Consider the following 16,470-nt stretch of genomic DNA (forward strand, 5'->3'; position numbering starts at 1 on the left):
CTTGAGAATGAGCTAGATATCTAGAGATCTCTAATAAGGGTTTTGTGACTGTTTAAATAATTTTTTTATAATCCTCTTTTATTTAAAATTAGTAAGTAGTTATTACTTTTCTATATAAACATAGATAAGAATGAACTATAATACGAAAACTCATTACCTTCGAACAAAAGATTGTTATTTATACGCTAAGTTGTATTGAGAGTGTTCTTGCTCCCATTACGATAACTCATTGCTTTATTGGATGTCGTCCCATGATTTTACATAGGAAGTTTTGACATTTCATGAAGGGGAAAAAAAAAAGTACCATACCAATAATGAACGAGTCTAGTACAAGCTAACAGCTTGTCTTCTAGGTGTCTTGCCCAAAGCTTTTATACGGACCTTCTTCTCAATGACTTATCTATAGCACAAAAAATATAATCAGTTTTCTTCATTATTTTGAATTCTGAAAGTTTATATCATGTCTTAAAATTAATTCTAAAGAATGCGTCTAGTTTTGGCTTCAAAATAAGGAGATTTGTCAAATTTTAAGGAGAAACCAGGCTTCAAATAGCAAGTCAACAGGCCCCTCTTGTTCTCATGAAAGTAAAAAAGAAAAAGAAAAAATCTCATGTATGTATTCATATAGGGTTGGGTTCAAGCCAAATCGGCTCGAGCTTATCTATACTCGAACTCTTTTCAGTGGAGTCAAATTTGAACCGCTCCAAATGTGCTTAAGCTCAGCTCGTATGGAAGAAGTCAAACTCGAGTTTGAGTTCTACTCAATATTAAAATAACGTCATTTTAATGTTTCTTGCCTAAAACAATATTGTTTTTATTGATTCATATCAAATTCTTTAAACTTGTAAATTTTACAAACCGAACACCCTTAAAGCTGAAACTCAAAAATACTAATGTGAAAACAAAAAGAAACCCTTTATTCCAGCATCTATTTAGTATTTATTTACTATCAATCACTCAAATCTTTATTAAAAAAGAAAATGCGAGCAAGAAAGCAACCCCAAGACAGAAACCAATTAGATAAATGAAGGGTGGGTTAACTTTGTTCAGATTCCAAGTGGGTAAAAACGAATTTCAGTTTTTTAATTCATCATCATATTTAAGTGGCTTTTCTTGTATTAATCGAAGTTTTTTTTTAATATAAATTTAAGTAGAAAAATATGCCCGTTCCAAAACTTTGACAAAGTCAACTTGCCACTCACAGCTTAGTCATACTCATCACCTGCCGGCTCTTTGCCACGACTACTAACCATGTTGCGGGTCCAAGTCCAACTCTTGTGTCGTTGACTCTATAATTTGTTTAACAAGAAATTTCTATTTTAATTTGACTGATTTGAACTAATCACATCAAACATTAAATTCAATAAATCTTTATATTAAATAAATTAATAATTTAATTTTAAAGTATTTTCAAAAAAATATTATTTATACATATTTTAAATATATAAATTTATATATATTAGATGTTACTTTATTTATTAAGTTAAGGTTAAAAGATTTTAGTTTTTTAAATTTTTTATTAAATGACAATATTATCTTTAATTTTAATTAAAAATGTTAATAGAATTTGACTAATGATGGGTGTTTCGGTTTTTAAAAACTAAAGAATAAGATTTTGAGATTTCGCTATACCGTAGGTGAAAACAAGTCTTTTGGCCTAAAATCAAATATACAAACACAATGATAAAGACGCAATACAAAAAATCAAGAGTAATATTATTTGTACCCATTTTAAATATATAAATATATAAATATTAGGGATTACTTTATTTATTAAGTCAAGGCTGAAAAATTTTTGTTTTTAAAAATTTTTTATTAAATAATAATTTCATCCTTAATTTTAAGAAAAAATTTTAATAAAATTTTACTCAAATTTAAGTTTTTAAAAATTTAAAACATAAAACTTTAAAATTTTACTATAACTCGGGTGGAAGCAAGTCGTTTGGCGTAGAGTCAAATATTCAAACCCAACGAGAAAGACGCAATACAGGAAATGAAAATAAAAAACGACAGCCAGGCTGGAGCGGCCGGCCGGCCGTAGTTGGAGTGGGAGCAAAATTTATATTACATTAAAAATTGAAAACGTGTGGTAGGTTAAGTCAGGACTCAAGCAGGTCATACTGAAATCATGACAAAGCGTAGAACGGTGTAGTATTTGTGAATTTGTGTAGTGGGAGAGAGATTATTGTTTGTTAGCTTTTCAAAGTTCAATTCAAAGTCATAAGCCCCAGTGTACACGCTTGCTTTAATTTGTTTAATGTGCGTGGGAGACTTTGTGTTTGTTTGTGTCCGTCCGTGACTGACTTTAATTTCCCGATAATGGGATTACACACTCTGCATTTAACAACTCACATGGAACATATTTTTTTGGTTTACCTTACCTACATTTATTTACATCTCTTCCTTCTAATTTATTAGAACAAGGGGGTTCGGTTCGGTTCGGTAGTTGATTGTAATTTTTTATCACACACTAAACGCTAACTTCTTAATTTTCCAAAAGCCCCACTCAAATTAATGGAGTTTCATATATTATGGGATTTTTTTTTTTTAATATATATAGGTAAAGATGTATACGGTTTAGTTTAGTTTAATTTGAAATTTTTTTAAAATTAAATTGAAAAAACAGTTTTGAAAAAGTCAAACGATTTATTCTCACTCAAAAATTAGTATTTTTTCAAGTTTGTATTCATTCGGTTGAGATGAACATGATAGAGAGACGGTTGAGAGAGACTAGGAGGGAGAGAAAACGTCCTCCGGCCTTTAGATAATTTCAGACTAAACCAAAACATATGAAATTTGTGATCAAGTTAGAAAATGACCGTTGAGCTCACCGACTTTACCTCAAACCGTGTGTTTTGGTTGATTACTCAAAACTTTAGATTATGCAATTGACAATTAAATAGTATGTTCACAAAATAAATAAGAAAACTGACCTTTCAAAAAGCCAAGTTGATGGGTTTTCAGAAGCTGGACCCGCAAAACGACCAGAAATATATGCGTTCCATGAATTGCGCGGCCCTTCTGGCTTTGAGACTTTCAACTTCTTCTGGTCCCCCTCGTCCACTTTTGAAATTTGACGCCAATTCAAGTCCGACTATGAATTTCATAAATAAAGCTGACCCACAGCCAATATGACGTCGCCTCATTGCTTTGACTCTTTCCTCTACAAAACCCCCTCACAATCCCCATCTTGTTTGCTGGTTCTCTTCCTCTCTCAAGTCTGAGGCTCTTAGAATTCTTCTGTGTCTACTACTACACAAAAAATGGCAAGAAACGAACTGTTCGTAACCGTACCGAGCTTGTTCCGATGCCCGATTTCGTTGGACGTCATGAAGTCTCCGGTGAGCCTCTGCACCGGAGTTACATACGACCGTTCCAGTATTCAGCACTGGCTTGAATCAGGACATGATACATGTCCGGCCACGATGCAAATCCTTTCCACCAAAGACATCACTCCCAACCTTACGCTCCACCGCCTGATCAACCTCTGGTCCCGTCAATTGACGCTGTCGGAGCAGGAGATTAAGGATTTGATTGAGAAGATTGGAAGTGAATGCGAGAGTGAGAAGAGTTGCGTGGGTTGTTTGGCGAAGATTTTCGAGTTTGTTCGTGGTAGTGAAGAGAATCGGAGGTTTTTGAGTAGTTACGGTGGTTTCTTGGAAGCCATTGTCAGTGTTTTGAATCGAAAACAAGGGGAAATCGTAGCTTTGGAGTCAGTTTTCAAGGTTTTGAGTTTGATTTTAAACGAAAATGGAGTCAAAGAGAAAATAAATCATTTGATTTTCCTTGGTAATAGTAATTGTCTAGCTTCTATTCTTGAAGTTCTAGAGAAAGGAAGCTTAGATTCAAGAATCGAATCAATCAAAATCCTGAATGCAATTCTACTGGACAACGAATCAAAACGCAGAGTTGTAGAAACAGAGAGCATCTTCTCAGCACTCTTCGATCAACTTAGAACGTCAAACGGTGATAACTTAAATGACGCTGTCTTGTCAATCTTAATCACGCTATCAGGAACTCGGTCGGTCAAAACTCAACTCGTCCAATTTGGACTCGTTCAAATCCTGTCGAAGATACTCTCCGATACGAGTTCACGGATTCCGACGATCGAAAAGGCGATCAAGTTGCTGTCAATAACCATCAAGTGCAGCGAGGGGCGGTTGGCGGTTAGCGAAGACTCGAGATGTGCGGCAGGGATCGTTGAGAAAATAATCAAGGTGGGCAAAACGGCAAGAGAGGAGGCCGTTGCGGTGCTGTGGAGCATGTGTTATGTGTACAAAGACGGGAGAGTAACGGAGGCGGTGGTTAAGAGTAACGGCGTGACGAAAGTGCTACTAGTCATGCAAAGCGAAATCGAAGGGATGGTTAGAAAAATGTGTGGGGATTTGGTTAAAGTTTTGGGGAAGAAGAATTGTAGCAGTGGATTGGAAAGCTATGATACGAAGACAACCCACATCACGCCTTACTGATTTTGTAAGATCAATATTCTCATATTATGCCTCTTATTGATTTTGAACAAACTGTACATGAAGATCATGAAAATGATTTTGATTTTGTAAAAGCTTTTTGCATTGACACATACATACACATGATTAGAATTTAGAATTAGAAAACAGGATTTCTTTTGTCAAAGTTTTGAAATGTAATGGTTCCTTCCATTGCTCAATTTGACAAAGTATTTGTTGGTCTATTTATGATGCTGTTTTTGAATCTGGAATTTGAATGATTTTGGTTTATAGGTCTTTGTCATGTGGTGCAAGAAAAACTGAAAAATTGGATTGAAGGGATTAATATCATATGGGATACTCAAGGGATTTCTTTTCGAAATTAACTACCACCTGTTAAAACTTTGCAGAATTTTCCACAGGATTAGAGTGAATTAGCATTTCTTAATTTTTTATTAAGAAAGGAATAAAATTAGGGATGGGGACCGATTGGGTTGGGGATAAATGTCTTAATCCCTATTTCTATTTTTGTAAGGAAAACCATTTTTCGTATCCATCTTGTCTCTGATATAAGAATAATGCAAACCCTAGCAAGATTGTCTGGGAGGCATAGTGTTTGCAAAGATGGGAGGTCGGTTGTCTCCGATCATTGGAGAGGGAAGAGAAAAAGTGCAAACCTTAACAAGGGAGAAAAGTAAAGTTTTAAAAAATTAATGTATGAAAAATTATTAGTTTTTAAAATTTGGGAGAAGGAGAAGAGATAAAATTTTATTTTTTTAATATTAAACATTAAATGATAATTATACTTTTCAAACTAATAGATTTTGTTAATTTTAACAGTTAACAAGTAAGTATTTAAACTTTTAAAATTTAACAGACGAAAGTTTAAAAATAAATTAAATCTTTTTTTTAAGCAAATATACAAGGAGGCTTTAAAGGTAATGTTGGTTTCTAAGACAGTGTTCCCACTTTCTAATGGTAAGAGAATAGCAACATTTCATTCCCATAGGCTGACAACATTAAGCTCTTAGAATATGAGGCCTTACTGATGAAGTTATAAGGTGTTCATCTTGCAAAAGCGTTGCCTCTACTCCTCCTAAGGCATCTATTTCAATAAAAAATTTCTTTGGCCAAGTGACGGAAAGCTAGATCTTTATTCATGTCTATCCTCTTCGCTACTTTCTTTTTTTTGAAGGGATATTGAATTTTTTGTCTTAAAATGAGTTTACTTGTACATTTATATCACACTTTTTTTAACTTAAATATTTTTATTATTTTATGTGTTAGAATATTTAAATTACTCTTATTTTAACCTTATAAAAATTCATGTTTATAATTTTATGTGAAATATAATTTATTATTATTTAATATTGTGATTTTATGTTATTATATTGTTTAATGTTATTATAATGTAATTGAAACATTGACGATTAAAACTGGAATGAGTTGACAAAGATTCAAGTTTGGATAAAAAAACACATGAAAAACCAATTGGCGTTTGTGTGCTTCTAGATAAAAAACATAAGAAGAATGGGTTGGTGGGAATGCCAAGACTTGGCGTTAACACTAATCAGTTCTTCATGTGTTTTTATTCAGATCTGGATCTTTGTCAACTTATTCTCAATTCTAACCATTAATGCTTCAACTATATTATAATAATATTAAACAATATAACAATATGAAATCATAATATTAAACAATAATAAATTATATTTCAATAAAATTATAAATATAAATTTTTATAAGGTTGAAGAGAATAACAGTTTAAGTATTTTAATACATAAAATAATAAAAATATTTAAGCGATAAAAGATGTGATATAAATGTACACGTTAGCCAATTTTTGGGTAATAAAGTCAATATCCTTTTCTTAATCAAATTTTCTCCTTCTGCCCAAAAAAAAAAAAAAATTCTGCTGCTAAATTGTGGACTCATAAGATGATCAGGAGATAATGAAATAAATAAGAAATAAGTTTTCAGAAACAAAATGATTAGAGAATGCAGAGAGGGTCTGGTTTAACTAACTGGGTTTCTCAACTTTCACTCCGTCAAGAACCTCTGTTTCTCTAGGTTTTATTCTTGCAAACAGTTAAACGCCCTCGTTTCATTAACATGTTTTCAATCCAAGATCAAACGAACAAAACAGGCCGAGTTTTCTTTCAGTTTCTTTCCATTCATTTCTCTTAAACCTCTGTTTCTAACAACACATCGCAATGCACACTTCTCTTTTGTTTCTCTTCTGGGCTACTTTCTTTATCAAGATCTTCACTTTCACTTCATTGCCTGCCAATAATATCACTCTCTATGGTGATGCCTATTTCAGAGACAATGCCATTAGCCTCACTCAAGAACTAACTTGCCTCTCTTCATCATCATCCTCTTCTTCTTCTCCTTCTTCTTCTCCATCTTCTTCATCTTCTGGCATTGGAAGGGCTCTCTATCTATACCCTATTCGTTTTCTTGATTCCACAACTAACACCACAGCTTCTTTTTCTTGTAAATTCTCCTTCTCTATAATCCCCTCTCCCTTGTGTCCCTTTGGAGATGGTTTTGCTTTCTTGGTTACCTCCAGTGCCGATTCTTTTACTCGTTCTAAGGGCTACATTGGCCTTCCCGGACCCCAAGATTCTTTCTTTGCTGTGGAATTTGATACCAGTTTTGACCCTTCACTTGGGGATATCAACGGTAACCATATTGGTATCGATGTTAAAACGGCTATTTCTTTTGCTTCTGTTGATACTTCTTCAAGAGGGATTGATCTTAAAAGTGGGAATCAGATTACAGCTTGGATTGAGTACAAAGATGCATTGAAATTGATTAGGGTGTGGGCTGGTTACTCTCAGATTAGGCCTCCAAGTCCACTTCTTGTTGTTCAGATGGACCTCTCCGAGCAGTTCAAAGAGTATATGCATGTTGGTTTCTCTGCTGGCAACGGGCAAGGCTCAGCTTTGCACATAATTGAGCGTTGGCGGTTCAAGACTTTCGCTTCTTATGCTTCTGTGAATCCCATAGATATGGTTGAAGATGGGGAGTGTTTCATGTGCTATCCTGGAGATTCAAATTATGATAGCAGTAGTGTTAATGTTCACAAAAGAGAAGCAAATGCAAGGGACATGGCACTTGAGCTTGGAGGATTAGCAGCATTTGGCTTTTCCATAATCGCTGTTGTTGGTGTCATCAGTTTCTTTTTTATAAGGAAGAAAAAGCAAAATGGTAGAGGTAAACAAACACACGCTTTAAATGCAGAACCAAATAATGTTCCCAAACAATTGTCACTTGCTGAGATAAGATCAGCAACAATGGGGTTTCATCGGAACAGAATCGTTGGCGAAGGAGCTTCAGCAACTGTGTATAAAGGGTCTCTCAGCTCCGGTGGAGCAGTGGCAGTTAAGAGATTTGAAAGGGCTAATTTGATCGACTGCACACGCAATCCTTTCACTACTGAATTTGCAACAATGGTGGGGTGCTTGAGGCATAAAAACTTAGTTCAGCTTCAAGGATGGTGTTGTGAAGGAGCTGAATTAGTCCTGGTTTATGAATACTTGCCCAATGGAAGCCTTGACAGCATCCTTCACACTAATACCCATTCTACAACTTTGCTGCCATGGGAGAAAAGGCTAAAAATCATTCTTGGGGTTGCTTCTGCTCTTTCTTATCTTCATGAAGAGTGTGAGAGACAGATAATTCATAGAGATGTAAAGTCCTGCAACATAATGCTAGATGCAGACTTCAATGCCAAGCTTGGCGATTTCGGTTTAGCAGAAGTCTATGAACACAGTTGCATTACAAGAGAAGCTACAATCCCAGCTGGTACAATGGGATATCTTGCCCCTGAATATGTTTATTCCGGTGTTCCATCAGAGAAAACTGATGTTTACAGCTTTGGAGTAGTGGTTTTAGAGGTTGCCACAGGGAGAAGGCCTGTGGATAATGAAGGATCACTGATTGTTGATTGGGTGTGGCGCCAGTGGGAGAAAGGGAAGTTGCTTGAGGCTGCTGATTTGAGATTGAGAGGGAAGTTTAACTCATCAGAAATGCAAGGAATGCTCATGGTGGGACTTGCTTGTGTGCATCCAAACCATGAGAAGAGGCCTACCGTGAAGGAGGTTGCAAGGATTATCCGAGGGGAGGCGCCGCTTCCTCTTTTGCCAGTGAAAAAACCAGCTGTGAACATCGGTTCTATTTTGTCAGAGACTTTGATGGATTTTGGTGGAGATCAGAGTCCTAGTATGGATGATTCACAATGGTTGACGCCCAGGAGTCGTTTCTATTGACCCCAAGTGTTATATTGTATGATTCTTATTGCAGTTTATTTTAGAGGTTTTTCTTAAAGTTTTTGATGGGATACCTTGGTGTGACATTGCTTTGGATCTTGAAGTAGTGTGATTGCATTACATTTGAAACATTGTCACAATGTCCATTGTGCTTTATATGATATGATTACAGTCAAAGTTCAAAGATATGTTAGCCTCATTTAATCAAAGGTGAAAATTGAAATCTTACAAAAGAAAAAATTTTGATGCTTTTTTTTAGGTTTTTGTTTTGTTTTTATTGTGTTTGCAGAATGTAGCATCAAACTCAAAAAGAGATAAGAGTTCGGTAAACTACAACATAATTAAATGATTGACAAATTATTGACTTTTTACTATTTAAGAGGTCGAGTCATAGTGAGAGTCTACAAAGATACTTCCTCACAAATTTGAATATGATTCAACGACCACCAAAAGAAACTATTTAGAGAGACTTGTTTTGAGGCATTCATAGGCTTTAATGTGATCAGACTAATAATATACTAACTAGTTGATGAGAGATTATTAGTAGGGGTGACTAAGTTTGAGCACTCTGATAAAAAAATAAGAAATTGAAACAAGAATTGGATATAAATTAAAACCAAAACTAGAACCGATGAAGGTTTGTTCCCCCCCAAAATTGAGATGGTCAATCTCAAAGTAGGTTTCAGCTCCTACCCAAAACTAAAATTATACATATCCTTACCTTATAATGATCCAATTCTTAATTTGTACCATTAAATGGGCCAAACTTTTTGTCAAATTTACCCAAAACCTTAGCCCAATGTTTAGACCTGCTTAGAGAAAATGACTATTTTTTACCCAAGTTTTAGCTCAAATTCAAAATCACATCTACAACAGTTGAAAAATCTAAACTCTCACCTATAACCCAACTTCTGTTAACCTTTCCTATTAAAAATAAGGGTAAAATGGTCATTTTACTGTTTATATTAAAAAGATATAAAATGTATTACTTTTTTCCCTTCTAGGTTTTAGAAACTAACAATTTCACTTTTACCTAAAGTTTTTTTAACTTTAAAAAGTAACGTTTTCACCCTCAAATCTAAGGTTTTCATATTTTTCAAACTCAACTGTCTCTCATAACTTTCAAAAATAGTAGTTTCACCCTCACTCTTCAACTTCAACTTTTGGCATTCCTTTCGACGTCCTTTTCAACCTTCTCCTTCTCCTCAGTCGACGATAGCTAGTGCGACAAAGAAATCTTCATCTTTTTGTTGCACGGTGTAATAAAGAGACGAAGATTCATGCGACGAAGAGATTTCTGTCTCTTTGTCGCACGGTGGTGTGGCAAAGAGATACCACCTTTATTGTCAGCTCAGGAGAAGGAGGAGACTAGAGAGGACGTCGAAAGGGATGCCAGAAGCTGATGTTAAGGGTAGTTGTATTTGAAAAATATGGAAACCCTAGGTTTGGGGGTGAAAATGTTACATTTCAAAGTTTGAAAACTTTAGGTAAGGGTGAAATTGTTAGTTTCTAAAACTTAGAGGGAAAAGTAACAAATTTTATATTTTTTTAATAGGGGAGAAGGACTATTTCCCACCTAACTTTTGATGCGTTTTCAAAATGTCACCCACGGTAGATGAAAATCCACTTTTCCTACCCGTGAGCCGTTAATATGGATGATATCTATTTGCATAAGGGTAAAATGTCCATTTTACTCTTATTAGATGAAATGACAAAAATACCTCTCAATTTAGTCTGCACAATTCATTCCAAAATTGATATGAGGGTTTTACCATTCACCCCCCTTAGGTTTTAAAAACTAACATTTCACCTTACCTAAAGTTTTTAAACTTTGAAAACTAACATTTTCACCCCCAAACCTAGGGTTTCCATATTTTTCAAAATACAGTCGCCCCCCATAACTTTCAAAACTAGCAGTTTCACCTCCATTCTTCAACTTCATCTCCCGACGTCGTCACCGGCCTCCTCCTTCTCCTGGTGCAATGGCGGTGGTGCGATGAAGAGATTTTCATCTCCTTGTCGCACGGTGCGACAAAGAGACAAAGATCTCTTCGTCGCACCACCGTACGATGAAGAGGTCTCTCTTCGTTACTCCACCCAGACAACGAAGGATGACTCTTCGCCATCCTTCGTCGCTCGTCGCATCGTCCAGACGCTATGACGAAGGACGACGAAGGACGACGAAGCGTCGTCCTTCATCTGTTCTTCCAGATCTGGATGACGCTTCGTCATCCTTTATAGTCGGAGATGAGAGATCGATCGATTACGTCGGCCGTCGGTGGTGGTCGAAGAAGGAAGCAAACCCTAGGGGTGAAATCTAAACTTTTCAAACTTTAAGGATGGGTTAGTTAGTAGTTTTTAAAACCTGGAGGGGGGAAACGGTAAAATTTTAAAGTTTTAAGGTTTTAAATAGTAAATGACGATTTTGCCCCTATCCCTAACTGAAAAATTGGACGGCAGTTTGGTCACGGATAGGAAAAGTGGATTTTCATCTGTCATGAGTGGCATTTTGAAAACGCATCAAAAGTTGGTGGGAAATAGTCCTTCTCCCTTTTTAATATGAACAGTAAATTAACCATTTTACCCTTACTTCTAATAGAAAAAATTAACATAAGTTGGGTCATGGGTAAAAATTTGAGTTTTTTAACTATCGTGTGTGTGATTTTGAATTTTAGGTAAAACTTGGGTGGGAAATAATCCTTTTCCCGACTTGCTTATTAAGCTTATATGGGTTTCACTGAAGTTTGGGCTGGATTTACAAATTTCTTTTAGGTCGCTTGGTATGGGTCATGGATTCAGATTGATAATTGGAGAACCTTGTCCGACTTGACCAGCCAGATAAACCCTGAGGTTTAGGGTACAGTGAATAGACCAATAACCAATGTACCAAATAATTATCAATACAGTTCGAACTTAAACCCGCCTTTTGGGTAATCCTGCACCTTAACCACTTTTACCAACTTTTGGGTCAGATTGACCCATTTTACTTAAAAACATATTTATCATATCCCAATTATTACATAAAAGAAAGTAGATAAAGAACAACTGTTCTTGTTTAAGCACTAAATTTCTTGGATGACTTTCATCTTGGAATGGAAACACGGGTTTGATTAAAAGAAAACTCTTGAGCTGTTTTCAAGGTTTTTAAAATTGGATCAGTAATTGAATCGATTGTGTGACTGGTTCATGGTTCAATCGATTTGACCATTTCAACTGGCCAGTTCAATATCATTTGAAATGTTGTCAAAATCCATCAATTTTGGACTTCAAATATGGCAGAAGATGGGATATTAGAGTACTTTGGGTGAAAATGCAACAAAATCAAATGTTGTGGACCATGTTAAGTCTACAGGACTCAATTGCTAGTTGTGAAATGTAAAAGGGCTAGTATGTAATTTTTCTACTTAGTATAAATAAGCAAAAGTATCTTGACTTTTAATTAAGTCATTAATCAAATTCATTTCTCTCTCCATTCTTCCATAATAATCTTTTCTCTCTTATCTCCTTTTTGGTTGCTTAGCTTCTCAGTTTATGGTTTAGATTTTGTTTTGACTTTTTTCTATTATTTGAATTTAGTTCAAATCTTGGCAAATGCTAATGAATGGTGAAAGATTCTCTTCTCTCCTTCTTCGTTGTTTAGCTTCTCAGGTTATTGTTTAGATTTTGTTTTTTATGTTTTTGCTATTCTTTGAGCCTGGTTTAAATCTTGGCAGATGTTAATACACAATGGAAGATTGAGTGGGCTGTGTGGGGTGAAACATTGTGTTGAGCTAAAAAAAAATGTAGCCACTTTCTTTGTTCCAAAATGTGCATAATAGAATTTAGGGGAATAAGTTTTAAAATTAGGGCATTAACTTTGGTAAACTTGGTTTTATTGGTTTTGACCAAGTTTTTAACCAATTCACTTTTTCATGAGAACTAGATCGGATCATGAGCTGGTTCAAGGTTTTAAGAACATTGGTTGTTTTAGTTCAACTTGACTAGATATGAGGCTTCCAGAGTTATACCACACAATCATTTTTCATCGATCTCTCATTCCATTCTTGTATAGCCATTTTCTCCTTACTTTGTTCCCCATTAATTCTTCAATATTGAGTATTTCATTTCATCTTGAGTTATCCATATCCAATGCAACACCCTTAAACAAATCTTATATCAATAAAACATAAGAGATATATTGAATATATATATATATATATATATATATATATATATATATATATATATATATATATATATATATATATATATATATGAGTATTCTATATCGTTTAGGGATTCTAAAATAAAACTGGTTAGATAAATTTAAACTCCTAAACTTTTAAAATGTGTTAACCAAAAGTAAAACTATAATGAACTATATGTTCAAAATGAATAATTTTTTAATAATGGATCAGACTATTTGGACCAAGATGTAAAAAATGATATCAAAATTATTCCATATATTCTCTTAAGTAATGGTAAGGTAAACTTTAATGAGGACTATGAATTTTGTACAGGGGTAAATGTAACACTCCTAAGCAAATCCCCCAATAATTAAGCACAAGAGAAATGTTCGGTATGTATGAGCATTTCACATCACTTGAGGATGCTAAAACAATACTGGTTAAATAGTATGTGAACTCATAAACTGTCTACATGCATTTTGGCTTACAAAACCTGAAAAAAAAAAATATATGATGGATTATGTCTAAACTGGGCAATATTTCATAATGGTCGAGCTATTTGAACCAAGATGTTACACTACAACAACCATTCCATGAATCAACTTTCTCCTATTGTCTCCATTGAACACTCTTTGCAATTACATCACTCATGTTTTACATATATGATAAAAATGCTTGTACAATTAAAGAAATAACCAAAGAATAGAAAATTTAATTTGGGATTTATTCTCTTACTAAAAGAATCCTAAAAGTTATTACCTCGAAATAAAATTGAAAAAACTTCAAGATTAGTTTTACAAAGAGAAGAGAAGGTGTAATACCCTCAGGTATATTTCAGGGGTAATTATGTCTTTTAACCTTATTTTGAGATTTTTTTCATTTTAAATATATATATGTATGGGTGTGTTTTATATATATATATATATATATATATATATATATATATATATATATAAATACAAAAAGACAAAAAGGAAAAACAAAAAGAGAAGGAGATAAAGAGAAAAAGAGAAAAACAAAAGACAAAACCAAGAAACCAAGACTTTTCCATCATTTCCGTCCATATTCTAGCAGCCACCATTCTTCATACTTTTTCTTTGTTTTCTTGAAGAAAAATGAAGGATTTGAAGGAGTTTGGAAGAGAAGAAAGAAAAGAAAATGAAGCACTTGGAAGTTTTGGTAATCAAATATCTCATTCCTTCTCCTTTTATCTATGTTTATATGCATGTTATGTGAATATGTTAGTATGTTTTGGTGTTGATTTAAGGTGATTTTGGTGATAAAAGAAGTAAAACAAAGGGAAGGAAGCCAACTTGCAAAGATTTGGCTTGAAACAAGGTAAGGGGAATCATCTTTGATATGTTGTATGTTTTAGGCTTTTGGTTCTTTGGATCTATGTTATAAATGATGATTTTGAAGTTGAGAAATGTTATTTTGCCATTTGGGATGTCTATGTGTGTGATTTTGTGCATGGCAGAAAGTTGCATAATATTTACAGTTTTTGCCACTGAGTTCGTCCCATGTTTTGGCTGCCTTATCTGATGAATTATGAGTGCTATTATATCTTGTTGGAAAGTTCTTTGAATCCTCTTTTCAGTGATATATAGCTTGTATGAATTAGAGATCATTTGGATTGTTAAATATTGCATGAACCACAAGGACTGTTTTACCAAATAAACAGGGGAGGCAGTTTTTGCCACTGAATTTATATCACGTTTTGACTGCCTTATCTATTGAATTATGAGTGCTATTATAGCTTGTTGGAAAGATCTTTGAATTCTCTTTTCAACGATATATAGCTTGTATGAATTAGAAACTGTTTGGGCTGTTAAATTGTATGAAAACGAAGGCTGCCCTGCTAAATGACTGTTCTGTGAACAGTAAGTATTTCGTAGTTTTGGGTAGGAAAGAAAGAAAGAAAGGAAGAAGAAAGAAAAGAAAGAAAGGAAAGGAAAGGAAAAGGAAAGAAAGGAGAAAGAAAGAAAAAAAAAAAGAAGAAGAAAAGCAAAAAAAGGAATTTGGGGCTCAAGATTTAGGGGTCGTCCCAAGAGTAATGTCTGGTGAGTTATGAATAAATTTAAATGGAAGCAAAATTAGTAAGATATAAGACTCGCATGCATGTTATAAACTTTGAAGGGACACTTTGCACTATACTGCCCGCAGTAAGGCACGTCCGCAGTAGGACACGTCCGTAGTAGGATACGTCCGTAGTAGGACATAGACCCTAGTAGGGTTCGCTCGCAGTAAAGCTCAATTCAAATTCAGAAATAGTGTAGTGAAAGAAAAAAAGAGAGCTCGAGCTTAGAAAAGTGTCAAATCTCTATAGTTAGCTTCCAGAAAGTATCAAATAGACACCAGATGGGACAAAGTATGACCCAAATAGTAAAGAATGAACTAGATTACCTCCTCAATCTCTTATAGAGGTTAGGATGTGAGGTTGAGTCCCGAAAGTAAGTTAGAACAGAAAAATAGATAGTTTAATTGATTCTTTCCCCTTATTGAGTGTTCTTATCACTCACTCCCTTTTCTTTCCTGATTGCAGGTACAGGTGATCGAGGTAGCTGCGAGGCAGGGTCAGGTCAGCGTAGGTAGATCCGGCTAGTGCAGGTTATCTCTGGTTTATATTACATGAATATAGTGACATGTTCTTGTCGACTTTTGACTTTTTGAGATTATGGTACAATTGCATATGATTACTCCCTGTTTTCATATGTTTTCAAATGAGTTTTCATATGAGTATATACATCTTTTGTTCGCTTCCAGATTTTCAGTTTTCTTATAATATTTCCTAAACATTTTTAATGATACGTTTATTTTAGAGTATTTTAAAAGAAAAAAAAAAGATGCTCCGAATATTAATTCGTAACATTTCTCCTTCGGTGGGTAGTACTTCTGGGGAGGGGTGTTACAGAAGGTCAATTTTTTATTTAGGGCAAAACCAACAAGTTTTCTTTTGTTTTTTGGTCTAAAAGGTATATCAAATGCTTTGAAAAATTGGATCTTGATCAGACACTCAACCCATAACTGTAACACGTACTGTTTCGTCTCAATGGTAATTATATAATTCATACATATTTATGATTATGATTATATGTGGCATAAGTTAGTATTTTGTTTAAGTGTTAAAGTTGAAAATTATAAACTAATGAATGATTATGCATGAAAGATTGATGTTTGTTCTTCTGATATCACATTAGGTGAGTGAATAAAGTGCCACATGAAAATTTAAATTATGCACAAACGTGCATGCTTAGGGTGCATGCTCTTTCTTGCATTCAATTACAGGGAAAATGAGTTGTTGTTAGGGTTGGCAATAATGGAGTTGGTGGTGGGTTTTTACATGAAACTAACAATGGTGGCGATGGTGATAACAATAAGGATGGAGATGCCGAAGATTTAGGCAACAATTTTGGGAGAAAATTAAAGGGTTTTGAAAAATTAAACTTTTTATCCTTTTTCACTTAATAGATAAGTGAATGACGAGCGAATAAATAAAATTCTTAGCGCTTAACTTATAAAGCGGAAAATGTCTTCTCACCGTCAAAGTTTGGGAGAGAAAAAGTCATTCGGCCATTGCAAAACAAA

At 34.4% G+C, this 16,470-nt stretch overlaps 2 protein-coding genes across 2 annotated transcripts; both read left to right on the plus strand.

The window, feature by feature from the left end:
* The first annotated feature begins 2,995 nt into the window (after positions 1-2,995).
* On the plus strand, positions 2,996-4,736 carry LOC123203338 (U-box domain-containing protein 29-like). Its single transcript, XM_044619677.1, has one exon. It carries the CDS (start codon positions 3,264-3,266, stop codon positions 4,467-4,469), a length of 1,206 nt encoding a protein of 401 aa, XP_044475612.1. The 5' UTR covers positions 2,996-3,263; the 3' UTR covers positions 4,470-4,736.
* A 1,570-nt stretch (positions 4,737-6,306) lies between these two features.
* On the plus strand, positions 6,307-8,905 carry LOC123203336 (L-type lectin-domain containing receptor kinase S.6-like). The gene has a single exon (XM_044619676.1). The coding sequence runs from the start codon at positions 6,659-6,661 to the stop codon at positions 8,717-8,719; it is 2,061 nt and encodes a 686-aa protein (XP_044475611.1). The 5' UTR covers positions 6,307-6,658; the 3' UTR covers positions 8,720-8,905.
* Positions 8,906-16,470: the final 7,565 nt, after the last annotated feature.

The sequence above is a fragment of the Mangifera indica genome, chromosome 19 (genome assembly GCF_011075055.1).
Source record: "Mangifera indica cultivar Alphonso chromosome 19, CATAS_Mindica_2.1, whole genome shotgun sequence".
Classification (NCBI taxonomy): domain Eukaryota; kingdom Viridiplantae; phylum Streptophyta; class Magnoliopsida; order Sapindales; family Anacardiaceae; genus Mangifera; species Mangifera indica.

Bases quoted from the DNA above. Each gene is read 5' to 3' on its own strand.
- LOC123203338 (XM_044619677.1), top strand. From the start codon at position 3,264: ATGGCAAGAAACGAACTGTTCGTAACCGTACCGAGCTTGTTCCGATGC.
- LOC123203336 (XM_044619676.1), top strand. From the start codon at position 6,659: ATGCACACTTCTCTTTTGTTTCTCTTCTGGGCTACTTTCTTTATCAAG.